A 21,270-nucleotide genomic window follows, 5' to 3' on the forward strand; every position below is an offset into this window, starting at 1 on the left:
TTTTTGTCTTTTTTTTTTTAGAATAAATTTCATTTTTCATAGTAAGTATCTGTACTTTAAGAAATATAATATAATAACTAATACTCTTAAAAATATTTGTATTTAATATGATATAAAAGAGAAACAAAATGAATGTTAAAACAAAGTTCTGAAAATACCTATATATATATATATAAAAAAAAACAAGCTTTAAATATTACACTTATTTACTCGTTCAATTGTATATATCGTAAAAGAACAACTGTATCTCTCTCTCAGTTAATTATCGAGTAAATTTACCTGAGAATATTTTTTAATCATTCGATCGATCGGTTATACACATATTTAATGATTATATCCAATATATTTGTTTTCTATACTACCATTCAAGGCTCCTTATCCTAAGAAAATGTGTTACACACTAATTTGTGTATATGGATATCGTGCTTTTCAATTCACATATTGTTTAATGTTTCTACATGTAGTCTTTTATATTTGAGATCTTAAATACTTATAATATATTACAACTTTATTTATGTTTTATTTTTTTTTTATTTTTTTTTTAATTAGTGAAAAAAAAAATTAGGAAGGCATATATATCTAATATGAAATATGAGATATAAACTCGTCAATATGGAACTCTTGGTATTTTTAAATTAATGATTTTTTTATACACGCATACATATGTATTATACTACCATAGCCTCAAGCATCACTTTTAATATTAAGTACAAAGATCTCACAGGATTTACTTTTAAATAAAAGTAAAAATAAAAAATACATAGAAAGAATAAAAGAACCAAGGTAGTACTTCAAACAATTACAAATGCTAGTGCACAATTTTCTATTGATAATTATACTTTGAAAGTTTCAAGAATACAAAAATCATTATGGTTTCCTATTTGCAAATGTCTTTTTATAGATATATATGAATGCATCATCAGTTTATATCTCCATAACATTAGTAGTATTTATGTATATTCATATTGATTAATATCAATTAATTATTATAATATATATATATATATTTTTCTTGTGTATATATTATATATATAACTTCAGTCAATATTAATCAATGTTTTCTCAAAGCCATATTACATTTCTTTTTTATTTACAATTCCTGTTTTTAATTTGTGTGTAAAGTAACTTTTGCAGAAAACGATGTTATAAATTCATCAAATGTGATATCAATTAATAATTGAAACATCTGTTTCAATAAAAAATATTATTACTTTATCGATGTAATAATTATAATAATACCAATTCGAACGTAACAAAGTAACTCTAATATTATTTATAATTAGTATTTAACAAATAATCGCTTTTATTTGTAATTAAAGAATCAAACGAATATAAAATTGACACAAAAATTCAAGAAAAATCTTTTTAACAAATTAATAGAAAAGAATTTATCCAAATAAAAAAACTTGTGTTATACGTTTTAAAAAATTTCCATTGGTGATTTCATATTTTCATTTATAATTCTATTTTTCATGCAAACATTAATAATCTATGCTGTAATATTATAAATATTACATATCACAATAATTTACATTCGTTTAATTTCCAATATATAAGAGGATATATATATATATATTTATATTGAAGAAAATATTATTTAAAATTAAAAAACGAATGTAATTGTTTTAGGAAAATTTGTTAAATCAATCAAATTGCATATGCATTTATAAATTTGAACGAACACAAACATATTGAAATTTGTAATGAAATGATTTATCATTTAATTTGAAAAAATATTTCATTTCAATAACAGATGCTTAGATATTTTTAATACTGTTGCATTTTATCGTAAAGATACAATTATATTTGTGTAAATATAATATTTTATAAGATTACAACTAATTTCACTTCAACAATATTTTCTTTTTCTTTTATATTCGATAGATACATCAATTATCGTGAAAAAGGAAATAATTTTCTGGCAATTAGTAGAAAATTAATATAACGAAATATTAGTTTGTAAAGATGAAATTATTTTGAAATGTGTCTTTTTAATTTTCTATTTGTTCTTTTCTTTTTTTTTTTGCATCATGTATAATAGCATACGTACTAAACATGAATATCACTTCAACAATTTATTATAAATATGTGCTATATAAGTATTATATATCTTGTACTTTAATCATTTTCTTTATATAACAAATCATTTCTTTTTTTTTTTTTTTTATAGCTGGAAATATTTTAATAAGCATTGTTTAATTTAGAATTTTATTCTCTTTACACTAATAAATATTTTTGTTTGTTTTTTGTTTATCAATATGGCAAATAATTGTATTTTAATCATAATTACTTTTTTTTTGGAAATAATTCAAGTAAATACTTTTTTTTCTATACCTACATAATGTCTGCATTATTAAGAGACTGTTCTTTGAAATGTTAGGAAAAAAAAAATATATATATATATATAATATATGTATATAGATTGTAATAAAAGAACATTCCACATTCACTTATGCTAATAAGATTCAGTTTTGTCCCAGTGATATATAATGGAGTGAAATGTAGTAGTAAATGCTCAGTCCAGAAATACTTTTCATTTGTATTTAAAAAAAATCATTATCGTCATATTACTCACATTCTTCTTATGTTCTATTTGATCTTATTAATTTTATAGATGTGGAAGTCTATCCACTTCACCCATTTCAGTAAAAGTCTCATCGTCCATCGTATAACTCAACATAAACTTTAAAGATACTGATTGCTAAAATCATTTTCAAATATAAAAATTATAACATTTAATCATATATGCAAGATAAAAAATATATAAATTATTATAATATTTTGTATTTACCTTAAGTGGATTTGCAATTAACATTATTTGTGTAATCGCTGAAGGTGGAAGAAACGGATTATGTGCTGGTAATTCTGTACCAGAAGGAAGTTGAAGTCTACACTTACATTTCTTTATGTAAAAAAAAATATATATATATTAAAAAATATCAAATTAAAATAGTATGCTTATTACATAATGAATAAGAGTTTAATTTTGATCTTATCTTTGTATTACCTTAGGTACTACAGCTTGGAACAAATAATTGCTAAGTGGTTTGGCATTTTTACTCATTGTTGTAACTACTATTACAGAAACATCTGGTCTTGGACTGTCTTGTGCAAAATGAAGTACTACTGAGATACCATTTTTTTCTTCTATTACTGTTATTGGTGGATTTTTACCTATGCAAAAAGATACAATTAATATGTACACTTATAACATAAATATATATATATATACAATATTTTTATATATATACCTGGTTTAATATCTTGAAGATTAACATTAATATCAGCTAGAGACTTGATCATTGGTTCAGAATCAGAAGTTAATGCTGGTATATCGTTTACTTTTGTCGATGTATTTTTTTCACTTGTTTCAATGTTTTTATTTTTATCAGTAGGTTGCGATACATCGACTAATGTATCATCACCATTAAGAAAACTAGGAGATATTAAATCTCTTTTAACTTTATCATTTTCATTTTTACTTGATTTATCTATTATATTTTGTTGTGTTGCATTATTATTCGTAGAAGTTAAACCCATAGAATTGTGATGATCAAATTTTGATTGAAGTTTACCAACATTAGCTAAAGACATTTTTCTATCAAAAAAAAGAAAAAAAGAAAAAAAGAAAATATGAAGATTATAGTATAAAAATAAGTAAAACATGAATAAATATAAAAAGAACATATATTAATAATATTATATCATTATCACTAACTTTCCATCCGAAGGCAACTCTTTTGCCACTTTATATGACAAACTTTGTTTAAGGAGAGATTCTCCCAATTCATTTAATTCCTCTAATGCTCTGGCTTTGCTATCCATTTTTTCTCAGGTGTATCAGCATTATCGCCAACTTTAACAAAATAAAATGATAATACTTATATATAATTCGTAATTATTAATTTAATAAACACGTACACATACTTTTCTTTCCATTTTGTTGAGCATTTATCGGATCCATAATCAATGGTTCTGGCATTAAAATATTTGTATCTGCAGTTAAAGAAAAATCCATAGACTTTCCTAAAGAATTAAATATATCTCCAAGAACTTCCATGTCCGATTGTGAATTTGTTGTCACTGTATTATTAGTTTTATCTGTTTCTACATTTGAAGTACATTCAGAACTAGCAGAATCAATCGGAGAAGATAAATCCAATAATGATGGATCATTATTAATATTAGTTTTAGTAAATTTTTGACCGAGAATTATCACAGCAGTATATTTATCAAATACTTGACCCAATGCATCATTCGCTGCGAGTACATCACCTAATATATACATACTTATATCTTATAATAATGAAAAATAATAATAATAATAACTATATTTTGATATCAAAATATAATTATAAAAATTATTCAATATATTACTATATTTAAATTAATCAAATATTTACCAAGCATTTCTTCACTGTCTTGAGTTTCATTAGCCAATCTTAAAACGGTGGGTTTTAAACGTTCGCAAGCTTGATGAAGTTCTTTCATTAATTCAAGATCTTCAGGACTAGTTTCATTTTGATTATATGAATCTAACATTTCAGATAATAATTTGACATTATTGTGAACTGATTCCAGTTCCATAATCCTTCGTGAATTCAATTGTACTCTTCTTTCGTCCTACACAACAAAATATATATATATATATATTTATATTAATATTATATTCAAAAACAAATGTAAAACAAAAATATGTAACAAAGTCGTATATTTCTTTTAGTTACCTCTTTTACCATAGTTTTGATCAATCTATTAGCAGCTTGTAAATCACCAGGATTTTTACTTTGTAATAATTTCTGTAACAACTTTGATTTTTCCTCATCCTCAAATATCGCATTCTTTGCTTTAGGTGTTTTAAAGGTTTCATCTATATCACTTATAATAGGTACTGAATCCTCCTGTAGTTTCATATCGTCTTAATCTTCAGATATTAGATATATTTGATTTTATAAAAATATTGTAAGTAGATCAATAAGACCAACCTCTACGACTCCTTGCTTTCTAAGCATTTCGTATGCCTCCTTGATTTTTGATTCTCGTGGATATTCTTTTGTCCATAAGTACAATAACTGTAATACTTTTCGACGTACAGCGACAGGAGTTGTATTACCTAAATATTTTGGTGATACAAGTCGTATCATTTCATTCAAAAAACGAAACTTTCCAACCTCTGCGTGGAAATTTGGACCGCATCTTCTCATACATGTATCTAACATCTGTATCAAAATAAAATCAATTATTTAAAAAGAAAAAAACATACATTTATATATAATTATTAATAATTATATATTTACTGTAAGAGCTTGAAGAGCTTCAGATTCATTGGATGATTGAATGTGCGTTGCTAATAATTTACTGCCTATTTGAACACCTTCTGTTTCTTTCGTAACCATAACACAGAACGCTTCGATAGCTGCTATATCAGATTTCTGATTCTGTGGATTCGTAGCTCTTTCTACAAAATATATTTTACAATATTACATTTGTTTATTTGTTTGTTTCTACAAATAAACTAAAATATATATATATATATATATATATATATATATATATATATATATACATAACAAACGTTTAATGAACAATAAAATAAAGATATATAAAAGTAAAATTAGAAAATTGATTGATAAACAATAGAATTATTTTAGTAATCATTCGTACAACACATTTATTTACAAATGAGTTAGATATTATATTATTGAATAATACTTACGAATCAAAGCTTCAAGACTGGTTGTTACAACATCCATTTTAATAGATTTATTTACTTCGTTAAACTTGTTATTAGACGAATACCTTAATGACAGATAAAATAACACAACCATGTCATCTTGAATCACTTGCCGATAATTTTATTCCTTCTTTTAAACAGAAACTTTAAATATATATATAGTATGGAAAGTTATTATCGATTATATATTATTTTTATTATTCACTTCAATATTTGGTAATATTAATTAAGTTATATTTAGAATTTTAATTAACTTTTATCTTCTTATTTCTATTGTATAGTCATCGCCGACAATTCTCTAGTAAACAGCTGTTCTATCACAGAATCAAAGATCGCTAGGTAGGCAGATTACAAGAAACAGAGTAGCTAATGTAAATGTCAAAAATATTACTACATCACACATATACATATACACTTGCATTAAAACACCCAAACATAATTCTCATTAAATTCCTTATGACATTTTGTTGTTATTAATTTTTTTTTTAAATGGATATTACTTAACCTCAATTACTGTATTCTGATTAATATTATTTATTATTCGATAATTATTAATCAAAAATTCAAATATTACTACATCACACACGCACATATACATACAACTGTATCCTTCAAACACCCTAGAAATTTAAATTAAAACATTTATAATATTGTTTATTAAATTTCTTACAAATAGGAATTGTGACTTACCTTAAATATTGTATTGTTTTTTAATGAACAATTGTAAATAAAAAATTGAAGATTACTTTCTAGTTTATATTTAAGTTTTTAGTATATTCAAAGTTGAATATCAAACATATGCTTGTATAGAGACTTCATACGAATTTAATAATATACAAAACTGTTCTAAAATAATTATTAAAATAAATTAAAATGTAGATTTTAGCTTACCAAGGTAATATTGTTTTTAATGGATGATCAGAAAATCAATTAGAAATTGTTCTAAAAATTTGAACATAAAAGAAAACAATACTGTCCAATGTCTTTTGTTAAAATAGTACATACAATAATATAAAGAATCTTCATCTTTAATTTTTACTTTTAAATGTTAAAAGTTATTTTATATTAATTTAAAATATGAAATAAAATCTGAAATTAAAAAAAAACTTTGTAAAGTATTGTAATCTGCATAATCAATTTGGAACACTATTGTCATTTTTGTTTAAAAAAATTCCCTATATTCGTATTATTTATTTGACGAAAAAATATGGTAAATTTTTGTTTTTAAATAATTTAAAACTTGTCATAATAACGAAATTGATACTTTTCTGATATTTTTCTGTAGTATAATTTAAATATAAAATTAATTTTTCTTAACGTTTTAATGTTTTTATTAATTAAAAATTACAAATTTATTTCAATGACATACGTCATTTTTGTACGTAATTAGTTCATAACTTCATCGATAGATGGCAATTGCATCAACATACAGGAACGTACGTAAAATTTGTTAAGCCCCCATCTTTTTATTTAGAATTATACATTTTTTATTTTTTTATATTTTTAATAATCTTAACAATATTAATATTTTTAATATTAATAATATGAAATAAACTATATCTCTTTTTCAAATCATATCAATTTTGTTAACTAAATAAGTTAAAAGATAGTTAAAAGCTTAGTTTAAAAATATTACTAAATTTTCTACAACAAAATTATTTAAATTAAATAGGAATTTAAAGTAGATATATACTAATACTATTGTTCTAAAAATAAACTTTATGATTTTGGAATAAATTAAATATAATAATTAAAAAGATACACTTGCAGCAAATAAACAATACTAGAATCTGTATTGAAAGAGAGATTTAGTAAAGTGGTAGGGGGGATATACCCAACATGCGCCGTTAATGCACGCCAATGTACATTTTCTATACTGATCAAATTTGTGATTAACTTCGTATCAGTAATTTGAATAACACAGCATTTATTTAAGATAGTGTTCCTATTAAAAGGCTAGTATAAAATTTATACTCTCTCTTTATACTATTTTAATTTGGTTATAATCTAAACTATGTGCAGATGTGTTATGACCACGTGATAAAGAAGAGTTCTTATTATTGGTTGCGTAGTCAATGATGGAATAATTATTTTCTGCGCATGTACGCTTCGGATTTTGCAACAAAGCTAAGTTTCTGAAGTTACGCGTTGATAGTATTTGTGGAATTAATTAATAATTCTCACTATTAATATATGTAAAGAATGGCACATAATGTATAAAGATATGAGTATAGTGTAACTACGGTGTTTGTGGACTCTTAAATTCAGGTTAGTTTTAGTTAGAACGTTTGAAGAATAAGTAACTTAACCTAACACGTGTTATTAATCGAATTTTATTTGTACGTAATCAATGGTCAACATTTTTAATTCAATTCTAATAAAACTAAAATCTATTGATTATCTTTTCATTAATTTTATCATTTCTTTTTGTTTTGTTTATATCACATGTTTGGACAGTTGGTTTTGGTTTGTTAATAATTAATGATGATTATATTTTGTTGATTTACAGATTAACATTCCAATATATGTTGGGGCGCATTTATTCATGATAGCTGTACATGCTTTTAAGCCCTACAGTAAACAACACGACGCTACACCGGTGAGTTCCAACACAAAATATTGCTTGGTAGTACGGCGGACACTCAAAGCCAACTAACCATGTCTGTACAAAGTGTTGCTCTGGCATCTCTCACGGCCACCTATACCGACTCGGAGGGCGAAGACGGGGTGGAAGACGACCTTCAGGAGAATTCGAACACTCCCCAGGGGGCCGCCCCGCATAATGCCCAAGTCGGTCAGCCCCAGGCTCTCACCAGTCCCAAATCTGGCAGATCAGCCTCAAATAGTCCCAACGTTGCTTCCAGTCTTGGTGGCAAGTCTAAAAGCAACTTGCCGAACGCGCCCACCTTAGTAACTGATGTAACATCAAAGGTGCAGAGATTGGTTTCATATTTTGATGATACAATAGTTTCCGACGATGAAGGAGCTGTGCCGATGGTGGTTGAGGAACAGCCTTCAGAAAATGGAAGGCCTTCCTTGACTACCGAGCAGTCTCCCTCGTGTCAAGGAGAATTAGTTTCAGATGGGGAAATAGATTCTTTTGGAGTTGTCATACCACCTGAGCCACCAGGTCAATGTCCACCGGAATTACAAGAAAAAATAACTAAACTTTTTAGGAAAATGGAGAGCGGCGGTTTAGATATGAATAAAGTCATACAGCAAAGGAAAGATTTTAGAAATCCATCTATTTATGAAAAATTAATTCAGTATTGTAGCATCAACGAGCTGGGTACAAATTATCCTCCAGACAGATTCGATCCGTTTAAATGGGGCAGGGATTCTTATTACGAGGAATTGGCTAAGGTACAAAAAGCGGAGATGGACAAACTTGAGAAGGCTAGAAAGGAGAAAACTAAAATCGAGATAGTATCAGGTACTGCAAAACGACCAAACAATTCTTCCAATACAGCAGAAGAGGATGCTAAAAAAAGAAAAAGTAAGTGGGATCAAGTTGCAACTGGTGCCACTGTGTCAGTAAAACCTACAGTTTTGTTATCTCAACCAACTTTAACCACGTTAACGTCCTCTGCAACTGGTACGAAGGCAACTGTTATATCAGCTTTTGGTTCATTACCAAAGAAAAGACTGTAACATATCGTGTAAATTTATTGTAAATACTATTTGTTTGAAACAAATACTTTTCATGTGTTTTTTACATTTTTTGACTTGAATTCACATGTTTACATTAATGTGCATTGTATCAAGCGTATTTCTCATTTTCTATTTTTTTCTTTTATATGTGATTATATAAAAGTACCATAAACTTTTTTGCGATGATTGATCACCAATTTTCGTTTTATTAGCATGATACAAACAATGCGTTGAATATAAAGAAAAAAAAAAAAACATGCTTTGATCGGAATTTCAAATAAATCCTTTGGGATTTAATGCACGTTGACACACGCTCTAGATGATATTGTTTTAATAACAGTAATTTATGTTTCTTTAATGATTAAAATTAGAAAAAGTCTGCGTTAAATAGTTGATATATTGTATCCATCCATATAATCGGTGAAAACAAACCAAACTTGCATCTAAGTTCAAATTGCACAACCAATAATAATGCATTCTTGATTTTTCAGTTTTTTACCAGGAGATATGCATAAATTATGTATATAAGTATCACACACACAAATCTGTATCTAAGCATCACATCAAAATATGAAGTGTGATCGTGTAAGATGTTTCGCATATGAACCTATATGCTTAGATGCATAGAAAATTATTCGAAGTTGTTAAATTGTAATATTGTGGTTCGTAGTATCTATGCAACAATAATATTAAGATACAGATACAAAAACTCTGGAGTTGCAAGAATTTTCTACAGTGTTGTATAAATAGGTAACAAAATTGCGTGTTTCATTTTTTTTTTATATATATATATATATTTTTTTTTTTGTTTTGTTTGTTTGATTGATTGATTGATTGATTGAAACATACTTTCTTATCAATATCTGAACTGTGCATTATACAAAGACATCATTGTACATATAAAAGAGAAAGTTCTCAGTACTTATCTACTTACTCATTTATGTAACTTATACCACATTCATGCAATCGTTTTTCGTTTTTTTTTTTTTTTATAGAAAAATTATTCTACAACCTTTCAAAACTAAAAATATATATACATATATATCTTCAGGGTTTAATTATATATCCATGCAAAATACATGGGGAAATTGTACAAAATATTTATCAACACATGAGCTATGTCTATTTATTTAATATATGATTAAGGGGGAGAGAGAGAGAGAAAGAGAAAGAATGAAAGTGAGAGAATGAGAGAGACTAGAGATAGAGATGGGGAGAGAGATAACAAAACAGATTTTATATGTCTCTCTCTCTCGTTTCTTAGGCTTATTTTTTCACGTTGATGAATATACATTGAATGTGGTATTTAATTGTAGATGTGTTTTGTATACATCATTATCTTCAGTCAAAATGCCATAGTATGTAAAGTAAAGAGATCAAAGTCCTATTTAAAAGACCTCTTGCGTGGGAAAAGAAAAGAAAAGAAAAAAAAAGAAAAGAAAAGAAAATAATTAGAAGTAAAACTATGTAGAATGAGAAAAAGAATTTGTAAACTCTGCATTTCCATTTTGATCATTTGAAAAAAAAAAAAGAAAAAAAGCAATTTTTCTTTTTAGATTAATTTTTGCCCAGTTGTTGGAAGGTAGGTGTTTATATTTTCTTTTCTCTCTCTTCTTAATCTTTGGTCCACTGTGAGAACTATTGTTAATAGTTAAAATACTGAACACCCAAAAATTATTATATATATGTCTTATAAGGATTCAATGTTGGCCTAAAAGTATTACTGACAATTCAAATATTCTATTCATTTAAATCATATTTCAATTATTATGTATTCGGAACAACAACGAAAATTAATAATTTTTTATTATTATGCTCTCGTTGAATTATAATATTATTATTTCTTAGGTATCGATCCTTTTTTAATATTCTAATATTAAAAAAGAGTAACGTTAATATATAAATTGTTTAATTATTATATATGATGATGATGATACGTTTTATGAATCTCTTGTAATGTCAGTTACACTTTCAGGCAAAACGACTATATTTTTTCAAAGTTGTACCATAAACTGTTAAACCCGTTCTATATAAAACAAAATTATACTACTGCCGCGATTTCTAAATTTATAATAATAATACGCTGCAAAAAAAAAATAAAGAAGGGGGACAGTTATGAACGCTAGAGTTGTTCAGTAAAAAGAAAAAGAAAAAAAGAAAATTTTAATTAATAAATATCGCATAAATAAATTTATTTTATATTGTAATTACTTAGGTGAACTGTTTGTAAAGACATGTGAACTTGTTTTCGGTTAAAAAGAAAGAAAAAAATTATTATTATTATTATTATTATTATTATTAATATAATTATAATTATTATAAATATTATTATTATTTTTATTAAATACAAAGGATTAAAAAAAAAGTGAAAAGAGAAAAAGTAAGAAAAAAAAATAATGAAAAAAATTAAATATAACATAATAATGTTATCGATTTACAATTTATCATTTATTACAGATAAAAGAAATAAAAAATTGTATATAATCTTTTACCAATTGACTTGTTATAATCGAGTACCTGTAATAGAAATAATAGAGAATAATCGCATGTCAAGTAAATATTAAACAATGTTATCGCGTTTTAATGTAGTCAAACAATCGTATGCAAACAATGATAAACATTTTTGTTTTTTTATTTTGAATGATAGTGTTATATATATATCCAAATATTTACATACGTTTAAATTTGCGGTGAAATGAGCGGCGATGCGCAGTAACAAATAGAGCGCGACGTGCGCATGCGCATGCGCAAATAGACTGTTGAACCCGCGAACTTTCTTAAACTTTCGAATACTTCTGAAAAGTATATGAAATTTTTATTTTATATTTTATTTCTAAAATGCTTTTCTTTTTTTTATATATATATATTTATAATATATATATAATAATATTTATATAATAAATATTTTCTATCTTTACGGTAAGAAAGTAAACGAATATAAATGATTGAAGAAATATTTCAATTGGTTGGTCAACGGTAGGTTTGTGAAAGTGTTTAACCAATCAGAACATCCTTTCTCTTATAATTCGTTAGAATCTGTGATTGGTTGAAAGTTTAGCTGGTTGTCACTTGCGATCATTCTTCCTGTTCGAGAGAAAGAGAGAGAAAGAGTACGCACCCATGTTTTCCAAGTGATGAAGAGAGCACACACGGATCCAAAGGGTGAGATCGCGCGGCTCATCATCAACACGGAAATATACGTATAAAAAAAATGAAATAGAAGAAGTAGTTATTAGATAAATAATTCTTAACAATGTGTATGTCTATTGGATTTAATCGTTTTTAACGTTAAGTGTATAATATATTATTATTATTTGTGAACGTGAATAAAGGAGATAGAACTAAATCCGTATTGTAGAAAGAATAGAAGAGAAGTGTATTAGTAGTAGAAGAAGAAGAAGAAGAAGAAAAAGAAGAAGAAAAAGAGAAGAAAGAGTAAAAGGAAAAAGAAAGAAAAAAAGAAAGAAAGAAAGAGAAAGATAGATTAAGAAGAGAAAGAGAGAAAGAAAGATCGGAGTATAATTTGGGCGCACATCGGCTGCTGCCTCACCACTGCCGCATGCGTAATAATTACTTCTTATTCTCAAAACTCGATCGAAACATATTATCCGACCGAAGAGCACTCTTTGGGCTCTAGAGGAAAGAGGAGATGCTGTAATGGCTGCCGTTTCATGAAATGAAGGTACCCAGCCAGTTTTGTGGTTCCACGATGGAGGAGAACTCCAGTTCTGCGTCGCAAAATCACAACGGTCAATTATCTGGTAGTGCTAACGTTTCTTTAACAAATAACAAGCATCAAGGTAGTGACAATGGCAGCAATGGTGATGCCAAAGATCAGAGACCACAATACTCCATGCCTGGTATTCTGCATTTCATTCAACACGAATGGGCTCGTTTTGAACTCGAAAGATCACAGTGGGAACTTGACAGAGCTGAGTTTCAGGTATATATGTTTAATCATTTATTTTCATTAACTATTGTCATTCATATACTATTTATTATATACATATTCTATTACGAGATATCATCACTTCACATGTCCTATGACAGGACATAAAGAACTATAGTACACAAAGATACGCTATAGTATTATTCTTTTTTTAATGTTCATTATTGCTACTTTCTTTTTTTTTCTCTTTCTCTCTCTCTCTATCTCTATCTCTCTCTCTTTCTATATATATATATTTTTTTTTTTAAAAGTCAAATTTTTCAACAATTAATTTCTTTGCAATATTATTTTTTAATACTATATTCTTCTTTTTATATACGTATATATATATATATATATATATATACATATATAATTTTAATGATGCATTCAATTTGAAACTTCGATAATAATTATTGATATTTTGTATCATTTATTTTCAATTAATTTGTTGAACAATTCTTTTTTTGGTTTCAATACATTTTCTACGATTTTTTTTTATTTATACATTGTTTTAATGATGCAATAAATTCTTAATTAATATTTAACAATATTTTGTATAAGTTAATATTTGTAAATCATCATTTATTTATTATATGAGATATTTCACAATTGAGACTCATAAACTTTGATTCAATGAGATATTAAAAAAATTAAATGAGATTTGGATGAATTGAGATAAAGAGATAAAGAGAAAAAAAGAAAGAGAGAGAGACAGGAAGGGATATATGCAGAAAATAAATATAGGGAGGACTGAAAAGGGAATGAGAGTGAGAAGGGCCTTTATAGATATAAAAGTTTATATAAAAGTTTGTATAAATGTAGTATAAAAATAAACTATAAAAAAAAAGAACTTATATACACCTGATATAGATAAGAACTTAATGTACCCACAAGTATATTGTCATTATTATTATTATTATTGATTATTCAAAATAATAATATTTCATTGAGAAATAAAAGAATAAATATTGTAATGTATATTTTATCAATAACAATGTTGACAACTCGATTACTCAAATCAATAATTCTTTTATAGGCTAGGATAGCTTTCTTACAAGGTGAAAGAAAGGGACAGGAAAATTTGAAAAATGATTTAGTAAGGAGAATAAAAATGTTAGAATATGCACTAAAACAAGAGCGGTAAGTTAATCGTATTTAAGTATGTTAAATGTAAGTTTTGAAAATATCTAATTTTTTTTTGTTTGTTTTTTTTTTTTAACTCCTTGCACTATAATTTACACACTCTTGTTTACATAAAAAATTGTACTTTTTATATTTGACCCATAAAATTCGCCAGAAATAAAACTCGTATTTTTCTTTTTTTGTATTTATATGTGATAAAGTGTATCATAAATATCACATGTTATTATAGTGCAAGGAGTTAATAAAAATGTTCAATATATTTTCCTAACGAATTGATATTCTATACATTTATGTTAAAAAAAAAAAGAAGAAATAATTTTATATATTTAGAGCAAGGTATCACAAATTAAAATATGGAGCTGACGTGGTCATCGAACCACCTCTATACGAAGAGGGTAGTACTGGTGCTAGTAGAGAAGGAACTGGTGGTGGTGGTGGTGATGGGGAAGCACCGTTTACGTCTGTTAGTAACATTAGCTGGAAACAGGGTCGTCAATTATTGAGGCAGTAAGTTTCAAGTATTCATTTGAAAAAATTATATATGAGTATCAAAAACAATATATTATATTGTATAGAAGAAATCAAATATTTATCATCAATTGATAATAATTACAGATATTTACAAGAAATTGGTTATACCGAAACAATAATAGACGTAAGATCAAACAGAGTGAGATCTCTTCTTGGTTTAAATAATAACACGGACTCCGATGATATGAACACACCAGCTCTAAATGGAAATGAGTCATCTGTTAAAGCAAAAAATAATACGCGAAGAACAACTCCTGGAAAAAAGGTAGAGGTAAATAACATTATATGTGTTAACACTCGCACACTCTTCTTCCCAAATTATTATTCCATCAGGTATTGTTGTGCATCGTATTTATATAATATTTATATTATATAGTTTATATCTTTAAAATACAACTTTTATTTTGTTTTTAATTTTTTTTCTTTTTCTATTAAACGTCTTCTTTTATGCAACATTTTCTTGTTATTCTGGATAATTTATAGACATTTATTTTCACGAATTTTTCTGATTAATGTTAATTAATTTTTTTTTCTTTTTTTGTTTTCTTTTTTATGGAAATTGCAGCAACAACCCTCTTCAATAGCAGAAGCAATGATATTAGATACAGAAGCAGCTGTTATGGCAAGTTTCGAATTTTTACCACAAACCGATATGGATATGGAAGAGGGTGAGGGAGATGTAGAAGATGAAATGTATGACACAAATATAGAATCTAAGTCAAATAAGGTAATATCAAATTATTACTATTTATTATTTTTCGTTTAATCTTTCTTTATAGCAAATATATTTGACTTTAATAAGAAAATGTTATAAATGAGTATTATAAAAATTGAATGTGTGAATTTTCAGGCATCATTTGTTATAACAGAAGATGTAGATGCTGAAGCAGAAGAAGTATTAAATCAACTGAATCTACTATCTACCCAAACTGAAGAAACGCCGCCACCAGGCTGGAGTTAGTATTATTTTCATTCATTATATTTCTTATTATATAATAAACAAAAATATTTCTACTTTTTATCCTATATATAAATATATTATACAGATGCATTACCTAGAAGTTTGCAAACAGATCCAAGGCGTCCCACTGAAGAAGGTGATTCCGCATTGGAATTGGGAGAATTAGAGCAATTATGTGTAAACAATGAAGCGGAAGTATCATATGACGTAAGTTACTAAAATAGATATTTATTTAATTATTTCACATGAACTTTTTTGAAATTGTTATATTTATTGCATAAGTAAGATATTTGAATTATCAAAAGTTATAGAGGAAGGATTCATATGTAAGTTCACATATTTTAATGTGATCAATTAGATTATGTAATGATAGAATTAATTTCATTACTTGTATTATTATTACAAATTGTTTTTTTTCTTTTCTTTTTTCTATTCAGATGGTAACAACAACAAAAGAAACATTTCGAAAGACATGGAATGCAAAGTATACATTACGTTCTCACTTCGATGCTGTCAGAGCACTTGTCTTCCATCCTACAGATCCTGTCCTTATAACTGCAAGTGACGACCATACATTAAAATTATGGAATTTACACAAAACTGTACCAGCCAAAAAGTATGTCATTAATATATTCAATAAATCATAGTATATATAAATAAATTCTAATGATAAAAACATTCTTTTTTAAAATAATATTACATATAATGATAATTCATTAATTATTTATAGGTCAGCTTCACTAGACGTAGAGCCATTATATACCTTCAGATCCCATACAGGTCCAGTTCTCTGTTTAGCTATGGACAGTACTGGAAGTCGTTGTTACAGTGGTGGTTTAGATGGTATGATTCATTGTTGGACACTTCCATCTGCAAATATAGATCCATATGATTCGTATGATCCAAGTGTCCTTAGCCAAACTTTAACTGGACACACCGATGCTATCTGCGGCTTAGCTATGTATCAGCCTCGTTCACAATTGTTATCCATCAGTGCTGATGGAACAGTGAAACTGTGGAGTCCTCAGAGCAAAGTACCACTTCTTAATACTTATACTTCTGAACAAGGTCCGTTATTTAAATAATATTTTAATATAATATAATATACCCTATATTCATTTATTTTTTTATTAATGACTTCAATGTATTTATAATTGTCTGATTATTTACAGATGGAATACCAACATCTGTTGATTTTATAAGAGACGAACCGCACAAATTAGTTGTGGCATATGAAGGGGCTTGTGTATTGTTTGATTCAGAGACTGACGCTGTTATAGCTCGACTAGAAGCCAATGAAACTAAAGGTGTAAATCGTGTCGTGGCTCATCCAACTTTACCATTAGTTGTTGCAGCACACGAAGATCGACATATTCGATTTTATGATCATCGTTCGGCAACTCTTGCTCATGCTATGGTTGCACATTTAGATGCTGTTACTAGTCTTGCTGTGGATCCCCATGGTCTTTATTTACTTTCAGGAAGTGAGTCATTAACTTTCATTATGTTTTTGATACAAGTATACAACATTTGTGTGTGAGGAGGATACGTAAAATGATTATTATTTTCATGATTATATTTTTCCTTTAGGTCATGATTGCAGTATAAGATTATGGAATATGGATAATAAAACTTGTGTTCAAGAAATAACGGCGCATCGGAAGAAATTTGATGAAAGTATTTTAGACGTTGCGTTCCACCCGTCAAGACCATTTATTGCAAGCGCAGGAGCTGACGCTCTTGCCAAAGTATTTGTTTGAAGTGTAAATCGAGATATACATTTCTACTGCTGAGCAATTTTTGTACTCAATCTTTTTAGATAGTTTTGCTCGTATGTATTACACGTTAAATTTTGTTGTAGCATTTATCACTTTACCATTTTGACACACCTGTTTAAAAGAAAGAAAGAAAGAAAAAAAAACCAGAGAAAGATAGATAGAAAAATAGAATAAAATAATTATTAACTGAAGTCAAAAAAAAACAAATGAAAAAAGAAAAAAAACGTAGGCTCTCGCGTTATTAAACTAAACAAACTAAACATGTCACCACTTTTCATCTAAAACAATAATTTTACATATACAACATGCTGCTTATTGATACGATTTTCAGTAAGTAGATGATGATGATGATGATGATGATAATGATGATGATAATACAACAATTTGGGTTAGCGGAAAGGGGTCTATCTGTAGAATATTAGTTGGTATAATAATCCTGATAATTAGAGGATAAATGCCCCTTACCCAAAATCCAGGAAGCACACTGCCGCGATAGCGTAATATTTATCCCTATGTTAACTATTTATTATCGAGATCACAGTTACTGTTGCACAGATACTGGAGATTAATATAATAATTGATGATGAAGCTGTCTTTATAAAACATACAGCAACATTAGTCTCCCGTTACATATTTTCTTTATGCTACCTTACATATTCAATTTATTAAGGTCAGCATACGTTAACAGCTACAAAAACAACAAGAACAACAATAATAATAATAATAATAATAATAATAAAAATAATAATAATAAAAATAAAAAATAATATTAATAATGATAGTAATAATAATAATAATAATAAAATAATATTATTAATAATAATATTGATAATAATAATGATAATGATTAATGATAATATTAAATAATAAAAATAATTTTAAGAGTACTATAATATGATAGATATAATATTAATAACAATAAATTATAACTGTGTGTTTCTCTGTAATATATTGTATTTAAAAATAGACATCTGTGTAACGTATTATAATTAACATTTTGTATTGAAATTTTTCATTCCGTCATTTTATCATTTGCAATCCTTACAAATATAAATTATATATACCTCCCGAATTGCATGCAATAAACAGAATGAAGAATTAATTGTATGATGCGTATTCAGATACTTTTATATATTAATTAACTACATTGGTAGATTAAGTAATATTGATAAATTGAAGAGATTTGTAGAATGGTTCGATTAAAGAAAGAATTGTACCTTAAATATTTAAATTAGATATATATATATATAAACAAGTACATATAAAAATATATATATATATATATATTATTAAATATTACACGAGAAATAAATAAAATTTTGTTTGCGTTATAATTATATTTAAACATATACAAATAACGGAAATTAAAATTGTAAACTAGAACAAATATTTTACTTTAATTTCCGTTCTACTCTCTTTTTGTGATTGAGGAATAATTAAGGTAATTCGAAAGTTACTTTTTTTCCTCCCTCATATTTTAGATTATATTATAATAATTATTAAAAGTAAGTGTAATGATAAATATTACGGTTAGGAAAGAAAAAAATAAATAAAGTAGAATAGAGAATAGAACATTTAATCAAACATTAACAGAATTAAAGTTCTTCTTGGATAAACGTAAAAATTGTTTTATATTTTTCATTATTTATAATCACACTTCCTTTCACAAATTCTATTTTAATATTTTATTAATGACATCTAAATATTTTATTTATTTTTAAAATAATACTCATTAAAATCACATTACTTTTTTAATATTTTCTAAACATATATTAGCCTCCGCTAAACATTCATTATCCTCTTTACTTTTAGCTATTATTCGACCATTAGTGCAAGCTTTCTTAGCTTCGGCATATAAACCTTTTTTTAAATAAGCATCCCCTAAATTGACATGAATTAAACCTAAAGAAACCATATCTGGCAAAGCTCTTCCTAGAAATATTAAATTAATATAATATTATGTTTCTTTAATTAAAATGATTAAGAGATAAAAACTACTTGAATGTATAATAATTTACCTATTTCTATAGCAGTAGTTAAATATTCAATTGACTTATCATAGTTTTGCATTAGATAACTTACGACTCCTAATGTATTAAGTAAATAGACTGTTTGCTCGTGAAATTTGCCATGAACTTTAACGCATATGTCATAAGATTGTTCAAGATACTTATAAGCGTCTGCGTATCTTCCCAAAGATTCAAGCATTTTTGCATACCAATCGTAAGTCATAGCTAACAATATTAATATATCTTTATTTTCAGGATCTTTATCCAAAAGAATTGGTATATTTTCTACACAGTATTGATAACCACTTTCTGCTTTTCTATAAAGAAAATATTTCATTCGTCATATAATAAAATTGGAATATTCTTTTAATTGAATCGAGAAGAGAAATAAGCTTACTCTTTGTCTCCTGTATGTTCATATATATTTGCTAACTTTAAACTAATATGTAAGACTTTCACATCTTCCATACTTATCCCTTGGGCAAATAATCTTTTTATAACCAAGAGGAATAAATCTTCAGCTTTTCTAAATTGTCCCGTCTCAAATGCGACATTAGCCAGCAAATCATAAATATAAGTGATAGCATTTTCATCTTGTAGAACCTGAGCTTCTCTCAAACCGACATGTAACATCTGTTCAGCTTTGTTATATTCTTGTCTCTAGAAAAAATAATATAAATTCTATTATATAAATATAATGCACACACTGATGTTACATGTATATCGTTGTACATGTATAGAAATGTAATTCTATACATGTACATCTATAGAATTTTATTATACGCAACCTGCATAGCTAATATCGAACGTTTAATAGTCATAATAAGTTCAGGAACTTCTTCATCGTTATTATTATTAAAGTTAAGCATCCAATAAAACAGACCGCTCAAAAGGAAACGATAATGAGTTGTGTTACCATTTCTCTTATTATTATTATCATCATTATTATTTGATTTGTATAAATACTTGTAATTATTATTGATAGATAAACTATAATAAATTATTGGTATATTAGTTTTAAAATGTTTATTTATTTTTATATATTTTCCAACTATCCGTGATGCATTAAATATCATTTTTCTACAATACATCATTAATGTTATGCTTTATTTTTCTATTACAATTATGAAAAAGACCTCTGTTTATATTTTAAATTTAATTTTTGTTTTCCACACAATCAATAATATTCACTAAGAAGTATAGAAATATTAATATAATATCGAAGACAACTGATTATTTGTATTAATTTATAAATTAATTTTATTAACAAACTCTTCAATGATATTTTATTATTAATTATGTAAACATTTTTATTTATAAGATTTTTTTTTTTATATTTACGTATTTTCCTGTCGAAATATTTATTGCAAGCAAGTATAAACTATTACTATATTAAATACAATTTTATAAATAAATAATAATATATAAATACAATATATTATACAGTTTTAATAAATCATTTTACTCGGTTAATGCGCACATACAAATCATACAGATATTGCGCATGCGCAGTATGGTAAGTAATTTACTCT

The 21,270-nt window shown here is 26.3% G+C and overlaps 4 protein-coding genes and 1 long non-coding RNA gene across 9 annotated transcripts; 2 read left to right on the forward strand and 3 right to left on the reverse strand.

Annotated features, from left to right (window-relative positions):
• Positions 1-179: 179 nt before the first annotated feature.
• Gga (ADP-ribosylation factor-binding protein Gga) lies at positions 180-6,525 on the reverse strand. Its single transcript, XM_089178467.1, has 11 exons — positions 5,717-6,525; positions 5,298-5,458; positions 4,986-5,219; positions 4,728-4,901; positions 4,404-4,623; positions 3,928-4,275; positions 3,719-3,830; positions 3,252-3,598; positions 3,008-3,174; positions 2,792-2,902; positions 180-2,701 (listed from the first exon to the last, which is right to left on the reverse strand). The coding sequence occupies exons 1-11, from the start codon at positions 5,826-5,828 to the stop codon at positions 2,609-2,611; spliced, it is 2,079 nt and encodes a 692-aa protein (XP_089034593.1). The 5' UTR covers positions 5,829-6,525; the 3' UTR covers positions 180-2,608.
• A 1,233-nt stretch (positions 6,526-7,758) lies between these two features.
• LOC107072597 (SAP30-binding protein) lies at positions 7,759-11,489 on the forward strand. Of its 3 annotated transcripts, XM_015332660.2 has the most exons (4): positions 7,759-8,002; positions 8,244-8,333; positions 8,407-9,230; positions 9,877-11,489. In XM_015332660.2, exons 2-4 carry the CDS (start codon positions 8,293-8,295, stop codon positions 9,957-9,959), a joined length of 948 nt encoding a protein of 315 aa, XP_015188146.1. In that variant the 5' UTR covers positions 7,759-8,002; positions 8,244-8,292; the 3' UTR covers positions 9,960-11,489. The 3 variants fall into 3 exon arrangements, with proteins under 3 accessions (XP_015188146.1, XP_089034594.1, XP_015188143.1); XM_015332657.2 differs by lacking the exon at positions 9,877-11,489 and having other exon boundaries at positions 7,777-8,002; positions 8,407-9,429; XM_089178468.1 differs by lacking the exon at positions 9,877-11,489 and having other exon boundaries at positions 7,776-8,002; positions 8,244-9,429.
• On the reverse strand, positions 10,498-12,630 carry LOC149030560 (uncharacterized). The gene is made up of 2 exons (XR_016178548.1): positions 12,504-12,630; positions 10,498-12,180 (listed from the first exon to the last, which is right to left on the reverse strand). It is a non-coding gene; the product is annotated as an uncharacterized LOC149030560 (long non-coding RNA).
• Positions 12,537-17,932, forward strand: Cka (Connector of kinase to AP-1). 3 transcript variants are annotated; one of them, XM_015332654.2, is made up of 11 exons: positions 12,537-13,328; positions 14,353-14,456; positions 14,790-14,966; positions 15,075-15,261; positions 15,556-15,717; positions 15,841-15,946; positions 16,064-16,158; positions 16,389-16,567; positions 16,682-17,019; positions 17,124-17,435; positions 17,542-17,932. In XM_015332654.2, the coding sequence occupies exons 1-11, from the start codon at positions 13,062-13,064 to the stop codon at positions 17,709-17,711; spliced, it is 2,097 nt and encodes a 698-aa protein (XP_015188140.1). In that variant the 5' UTR covers positions 12,537-13,061; the 3' UTR covers positions 17,712-17,932. The 3 variants fall into 3 exon arrangements, with proteins under 3 accessions (XP_015188140.1, XP_015188139.1, XP_015188138.1); XM_015332653.2 differs by having other exon boundaries at positions 12,538-13,328; positions 15,075-15,255; positions 16,037-16,158; XM_015332652.2 differs by having other exon boundaries at positions 12,539-13,328; positions 16,037-16,158.
• Ttc19 (tetratricopeptide repeat domain 19) lies at positions 17,746-21,215 on the reverse strand. Its single transcript, XM_015332633.2, has 4 exons — positions 20,527-21,215; positions 20,136-20,398; positions 19,748-20,055; positions 17,746-19,661 (listed from the first exon to the last, which is right to left on the reverse strand). The coding sequence occupies exons 1-4, from the start codon at positions 20,830-20,832 to the stop codon at positions 19,468-19,470; spliced, it is 1,071 nt and encodes a 356-aa protein (XP_015188119.2). The 5' UTR covers positions 20,833-21,215; the 3' UTR covers positions 17,746-19,467.
• Between the last annotated feature and the right edge of the window lie 55 nt (positions 21,216-21,270).

Source organism: Polistes dominula, unplaced genomic scaffold (assembly GCF_049000335.1).
Source record: "Polistes dominula isolate Pdom_NZ unplaced genomic scaffold, Pdom_raw_medaka contig_11, whole genome shotgun sequence".
NCBI classification, from domain to species: domain Eukaryota; kingdom Metazoa; phylum Arthropoda; class Insecta; order Hymenoptera; family Vespidae; genus Polistes; species Polistes dominula.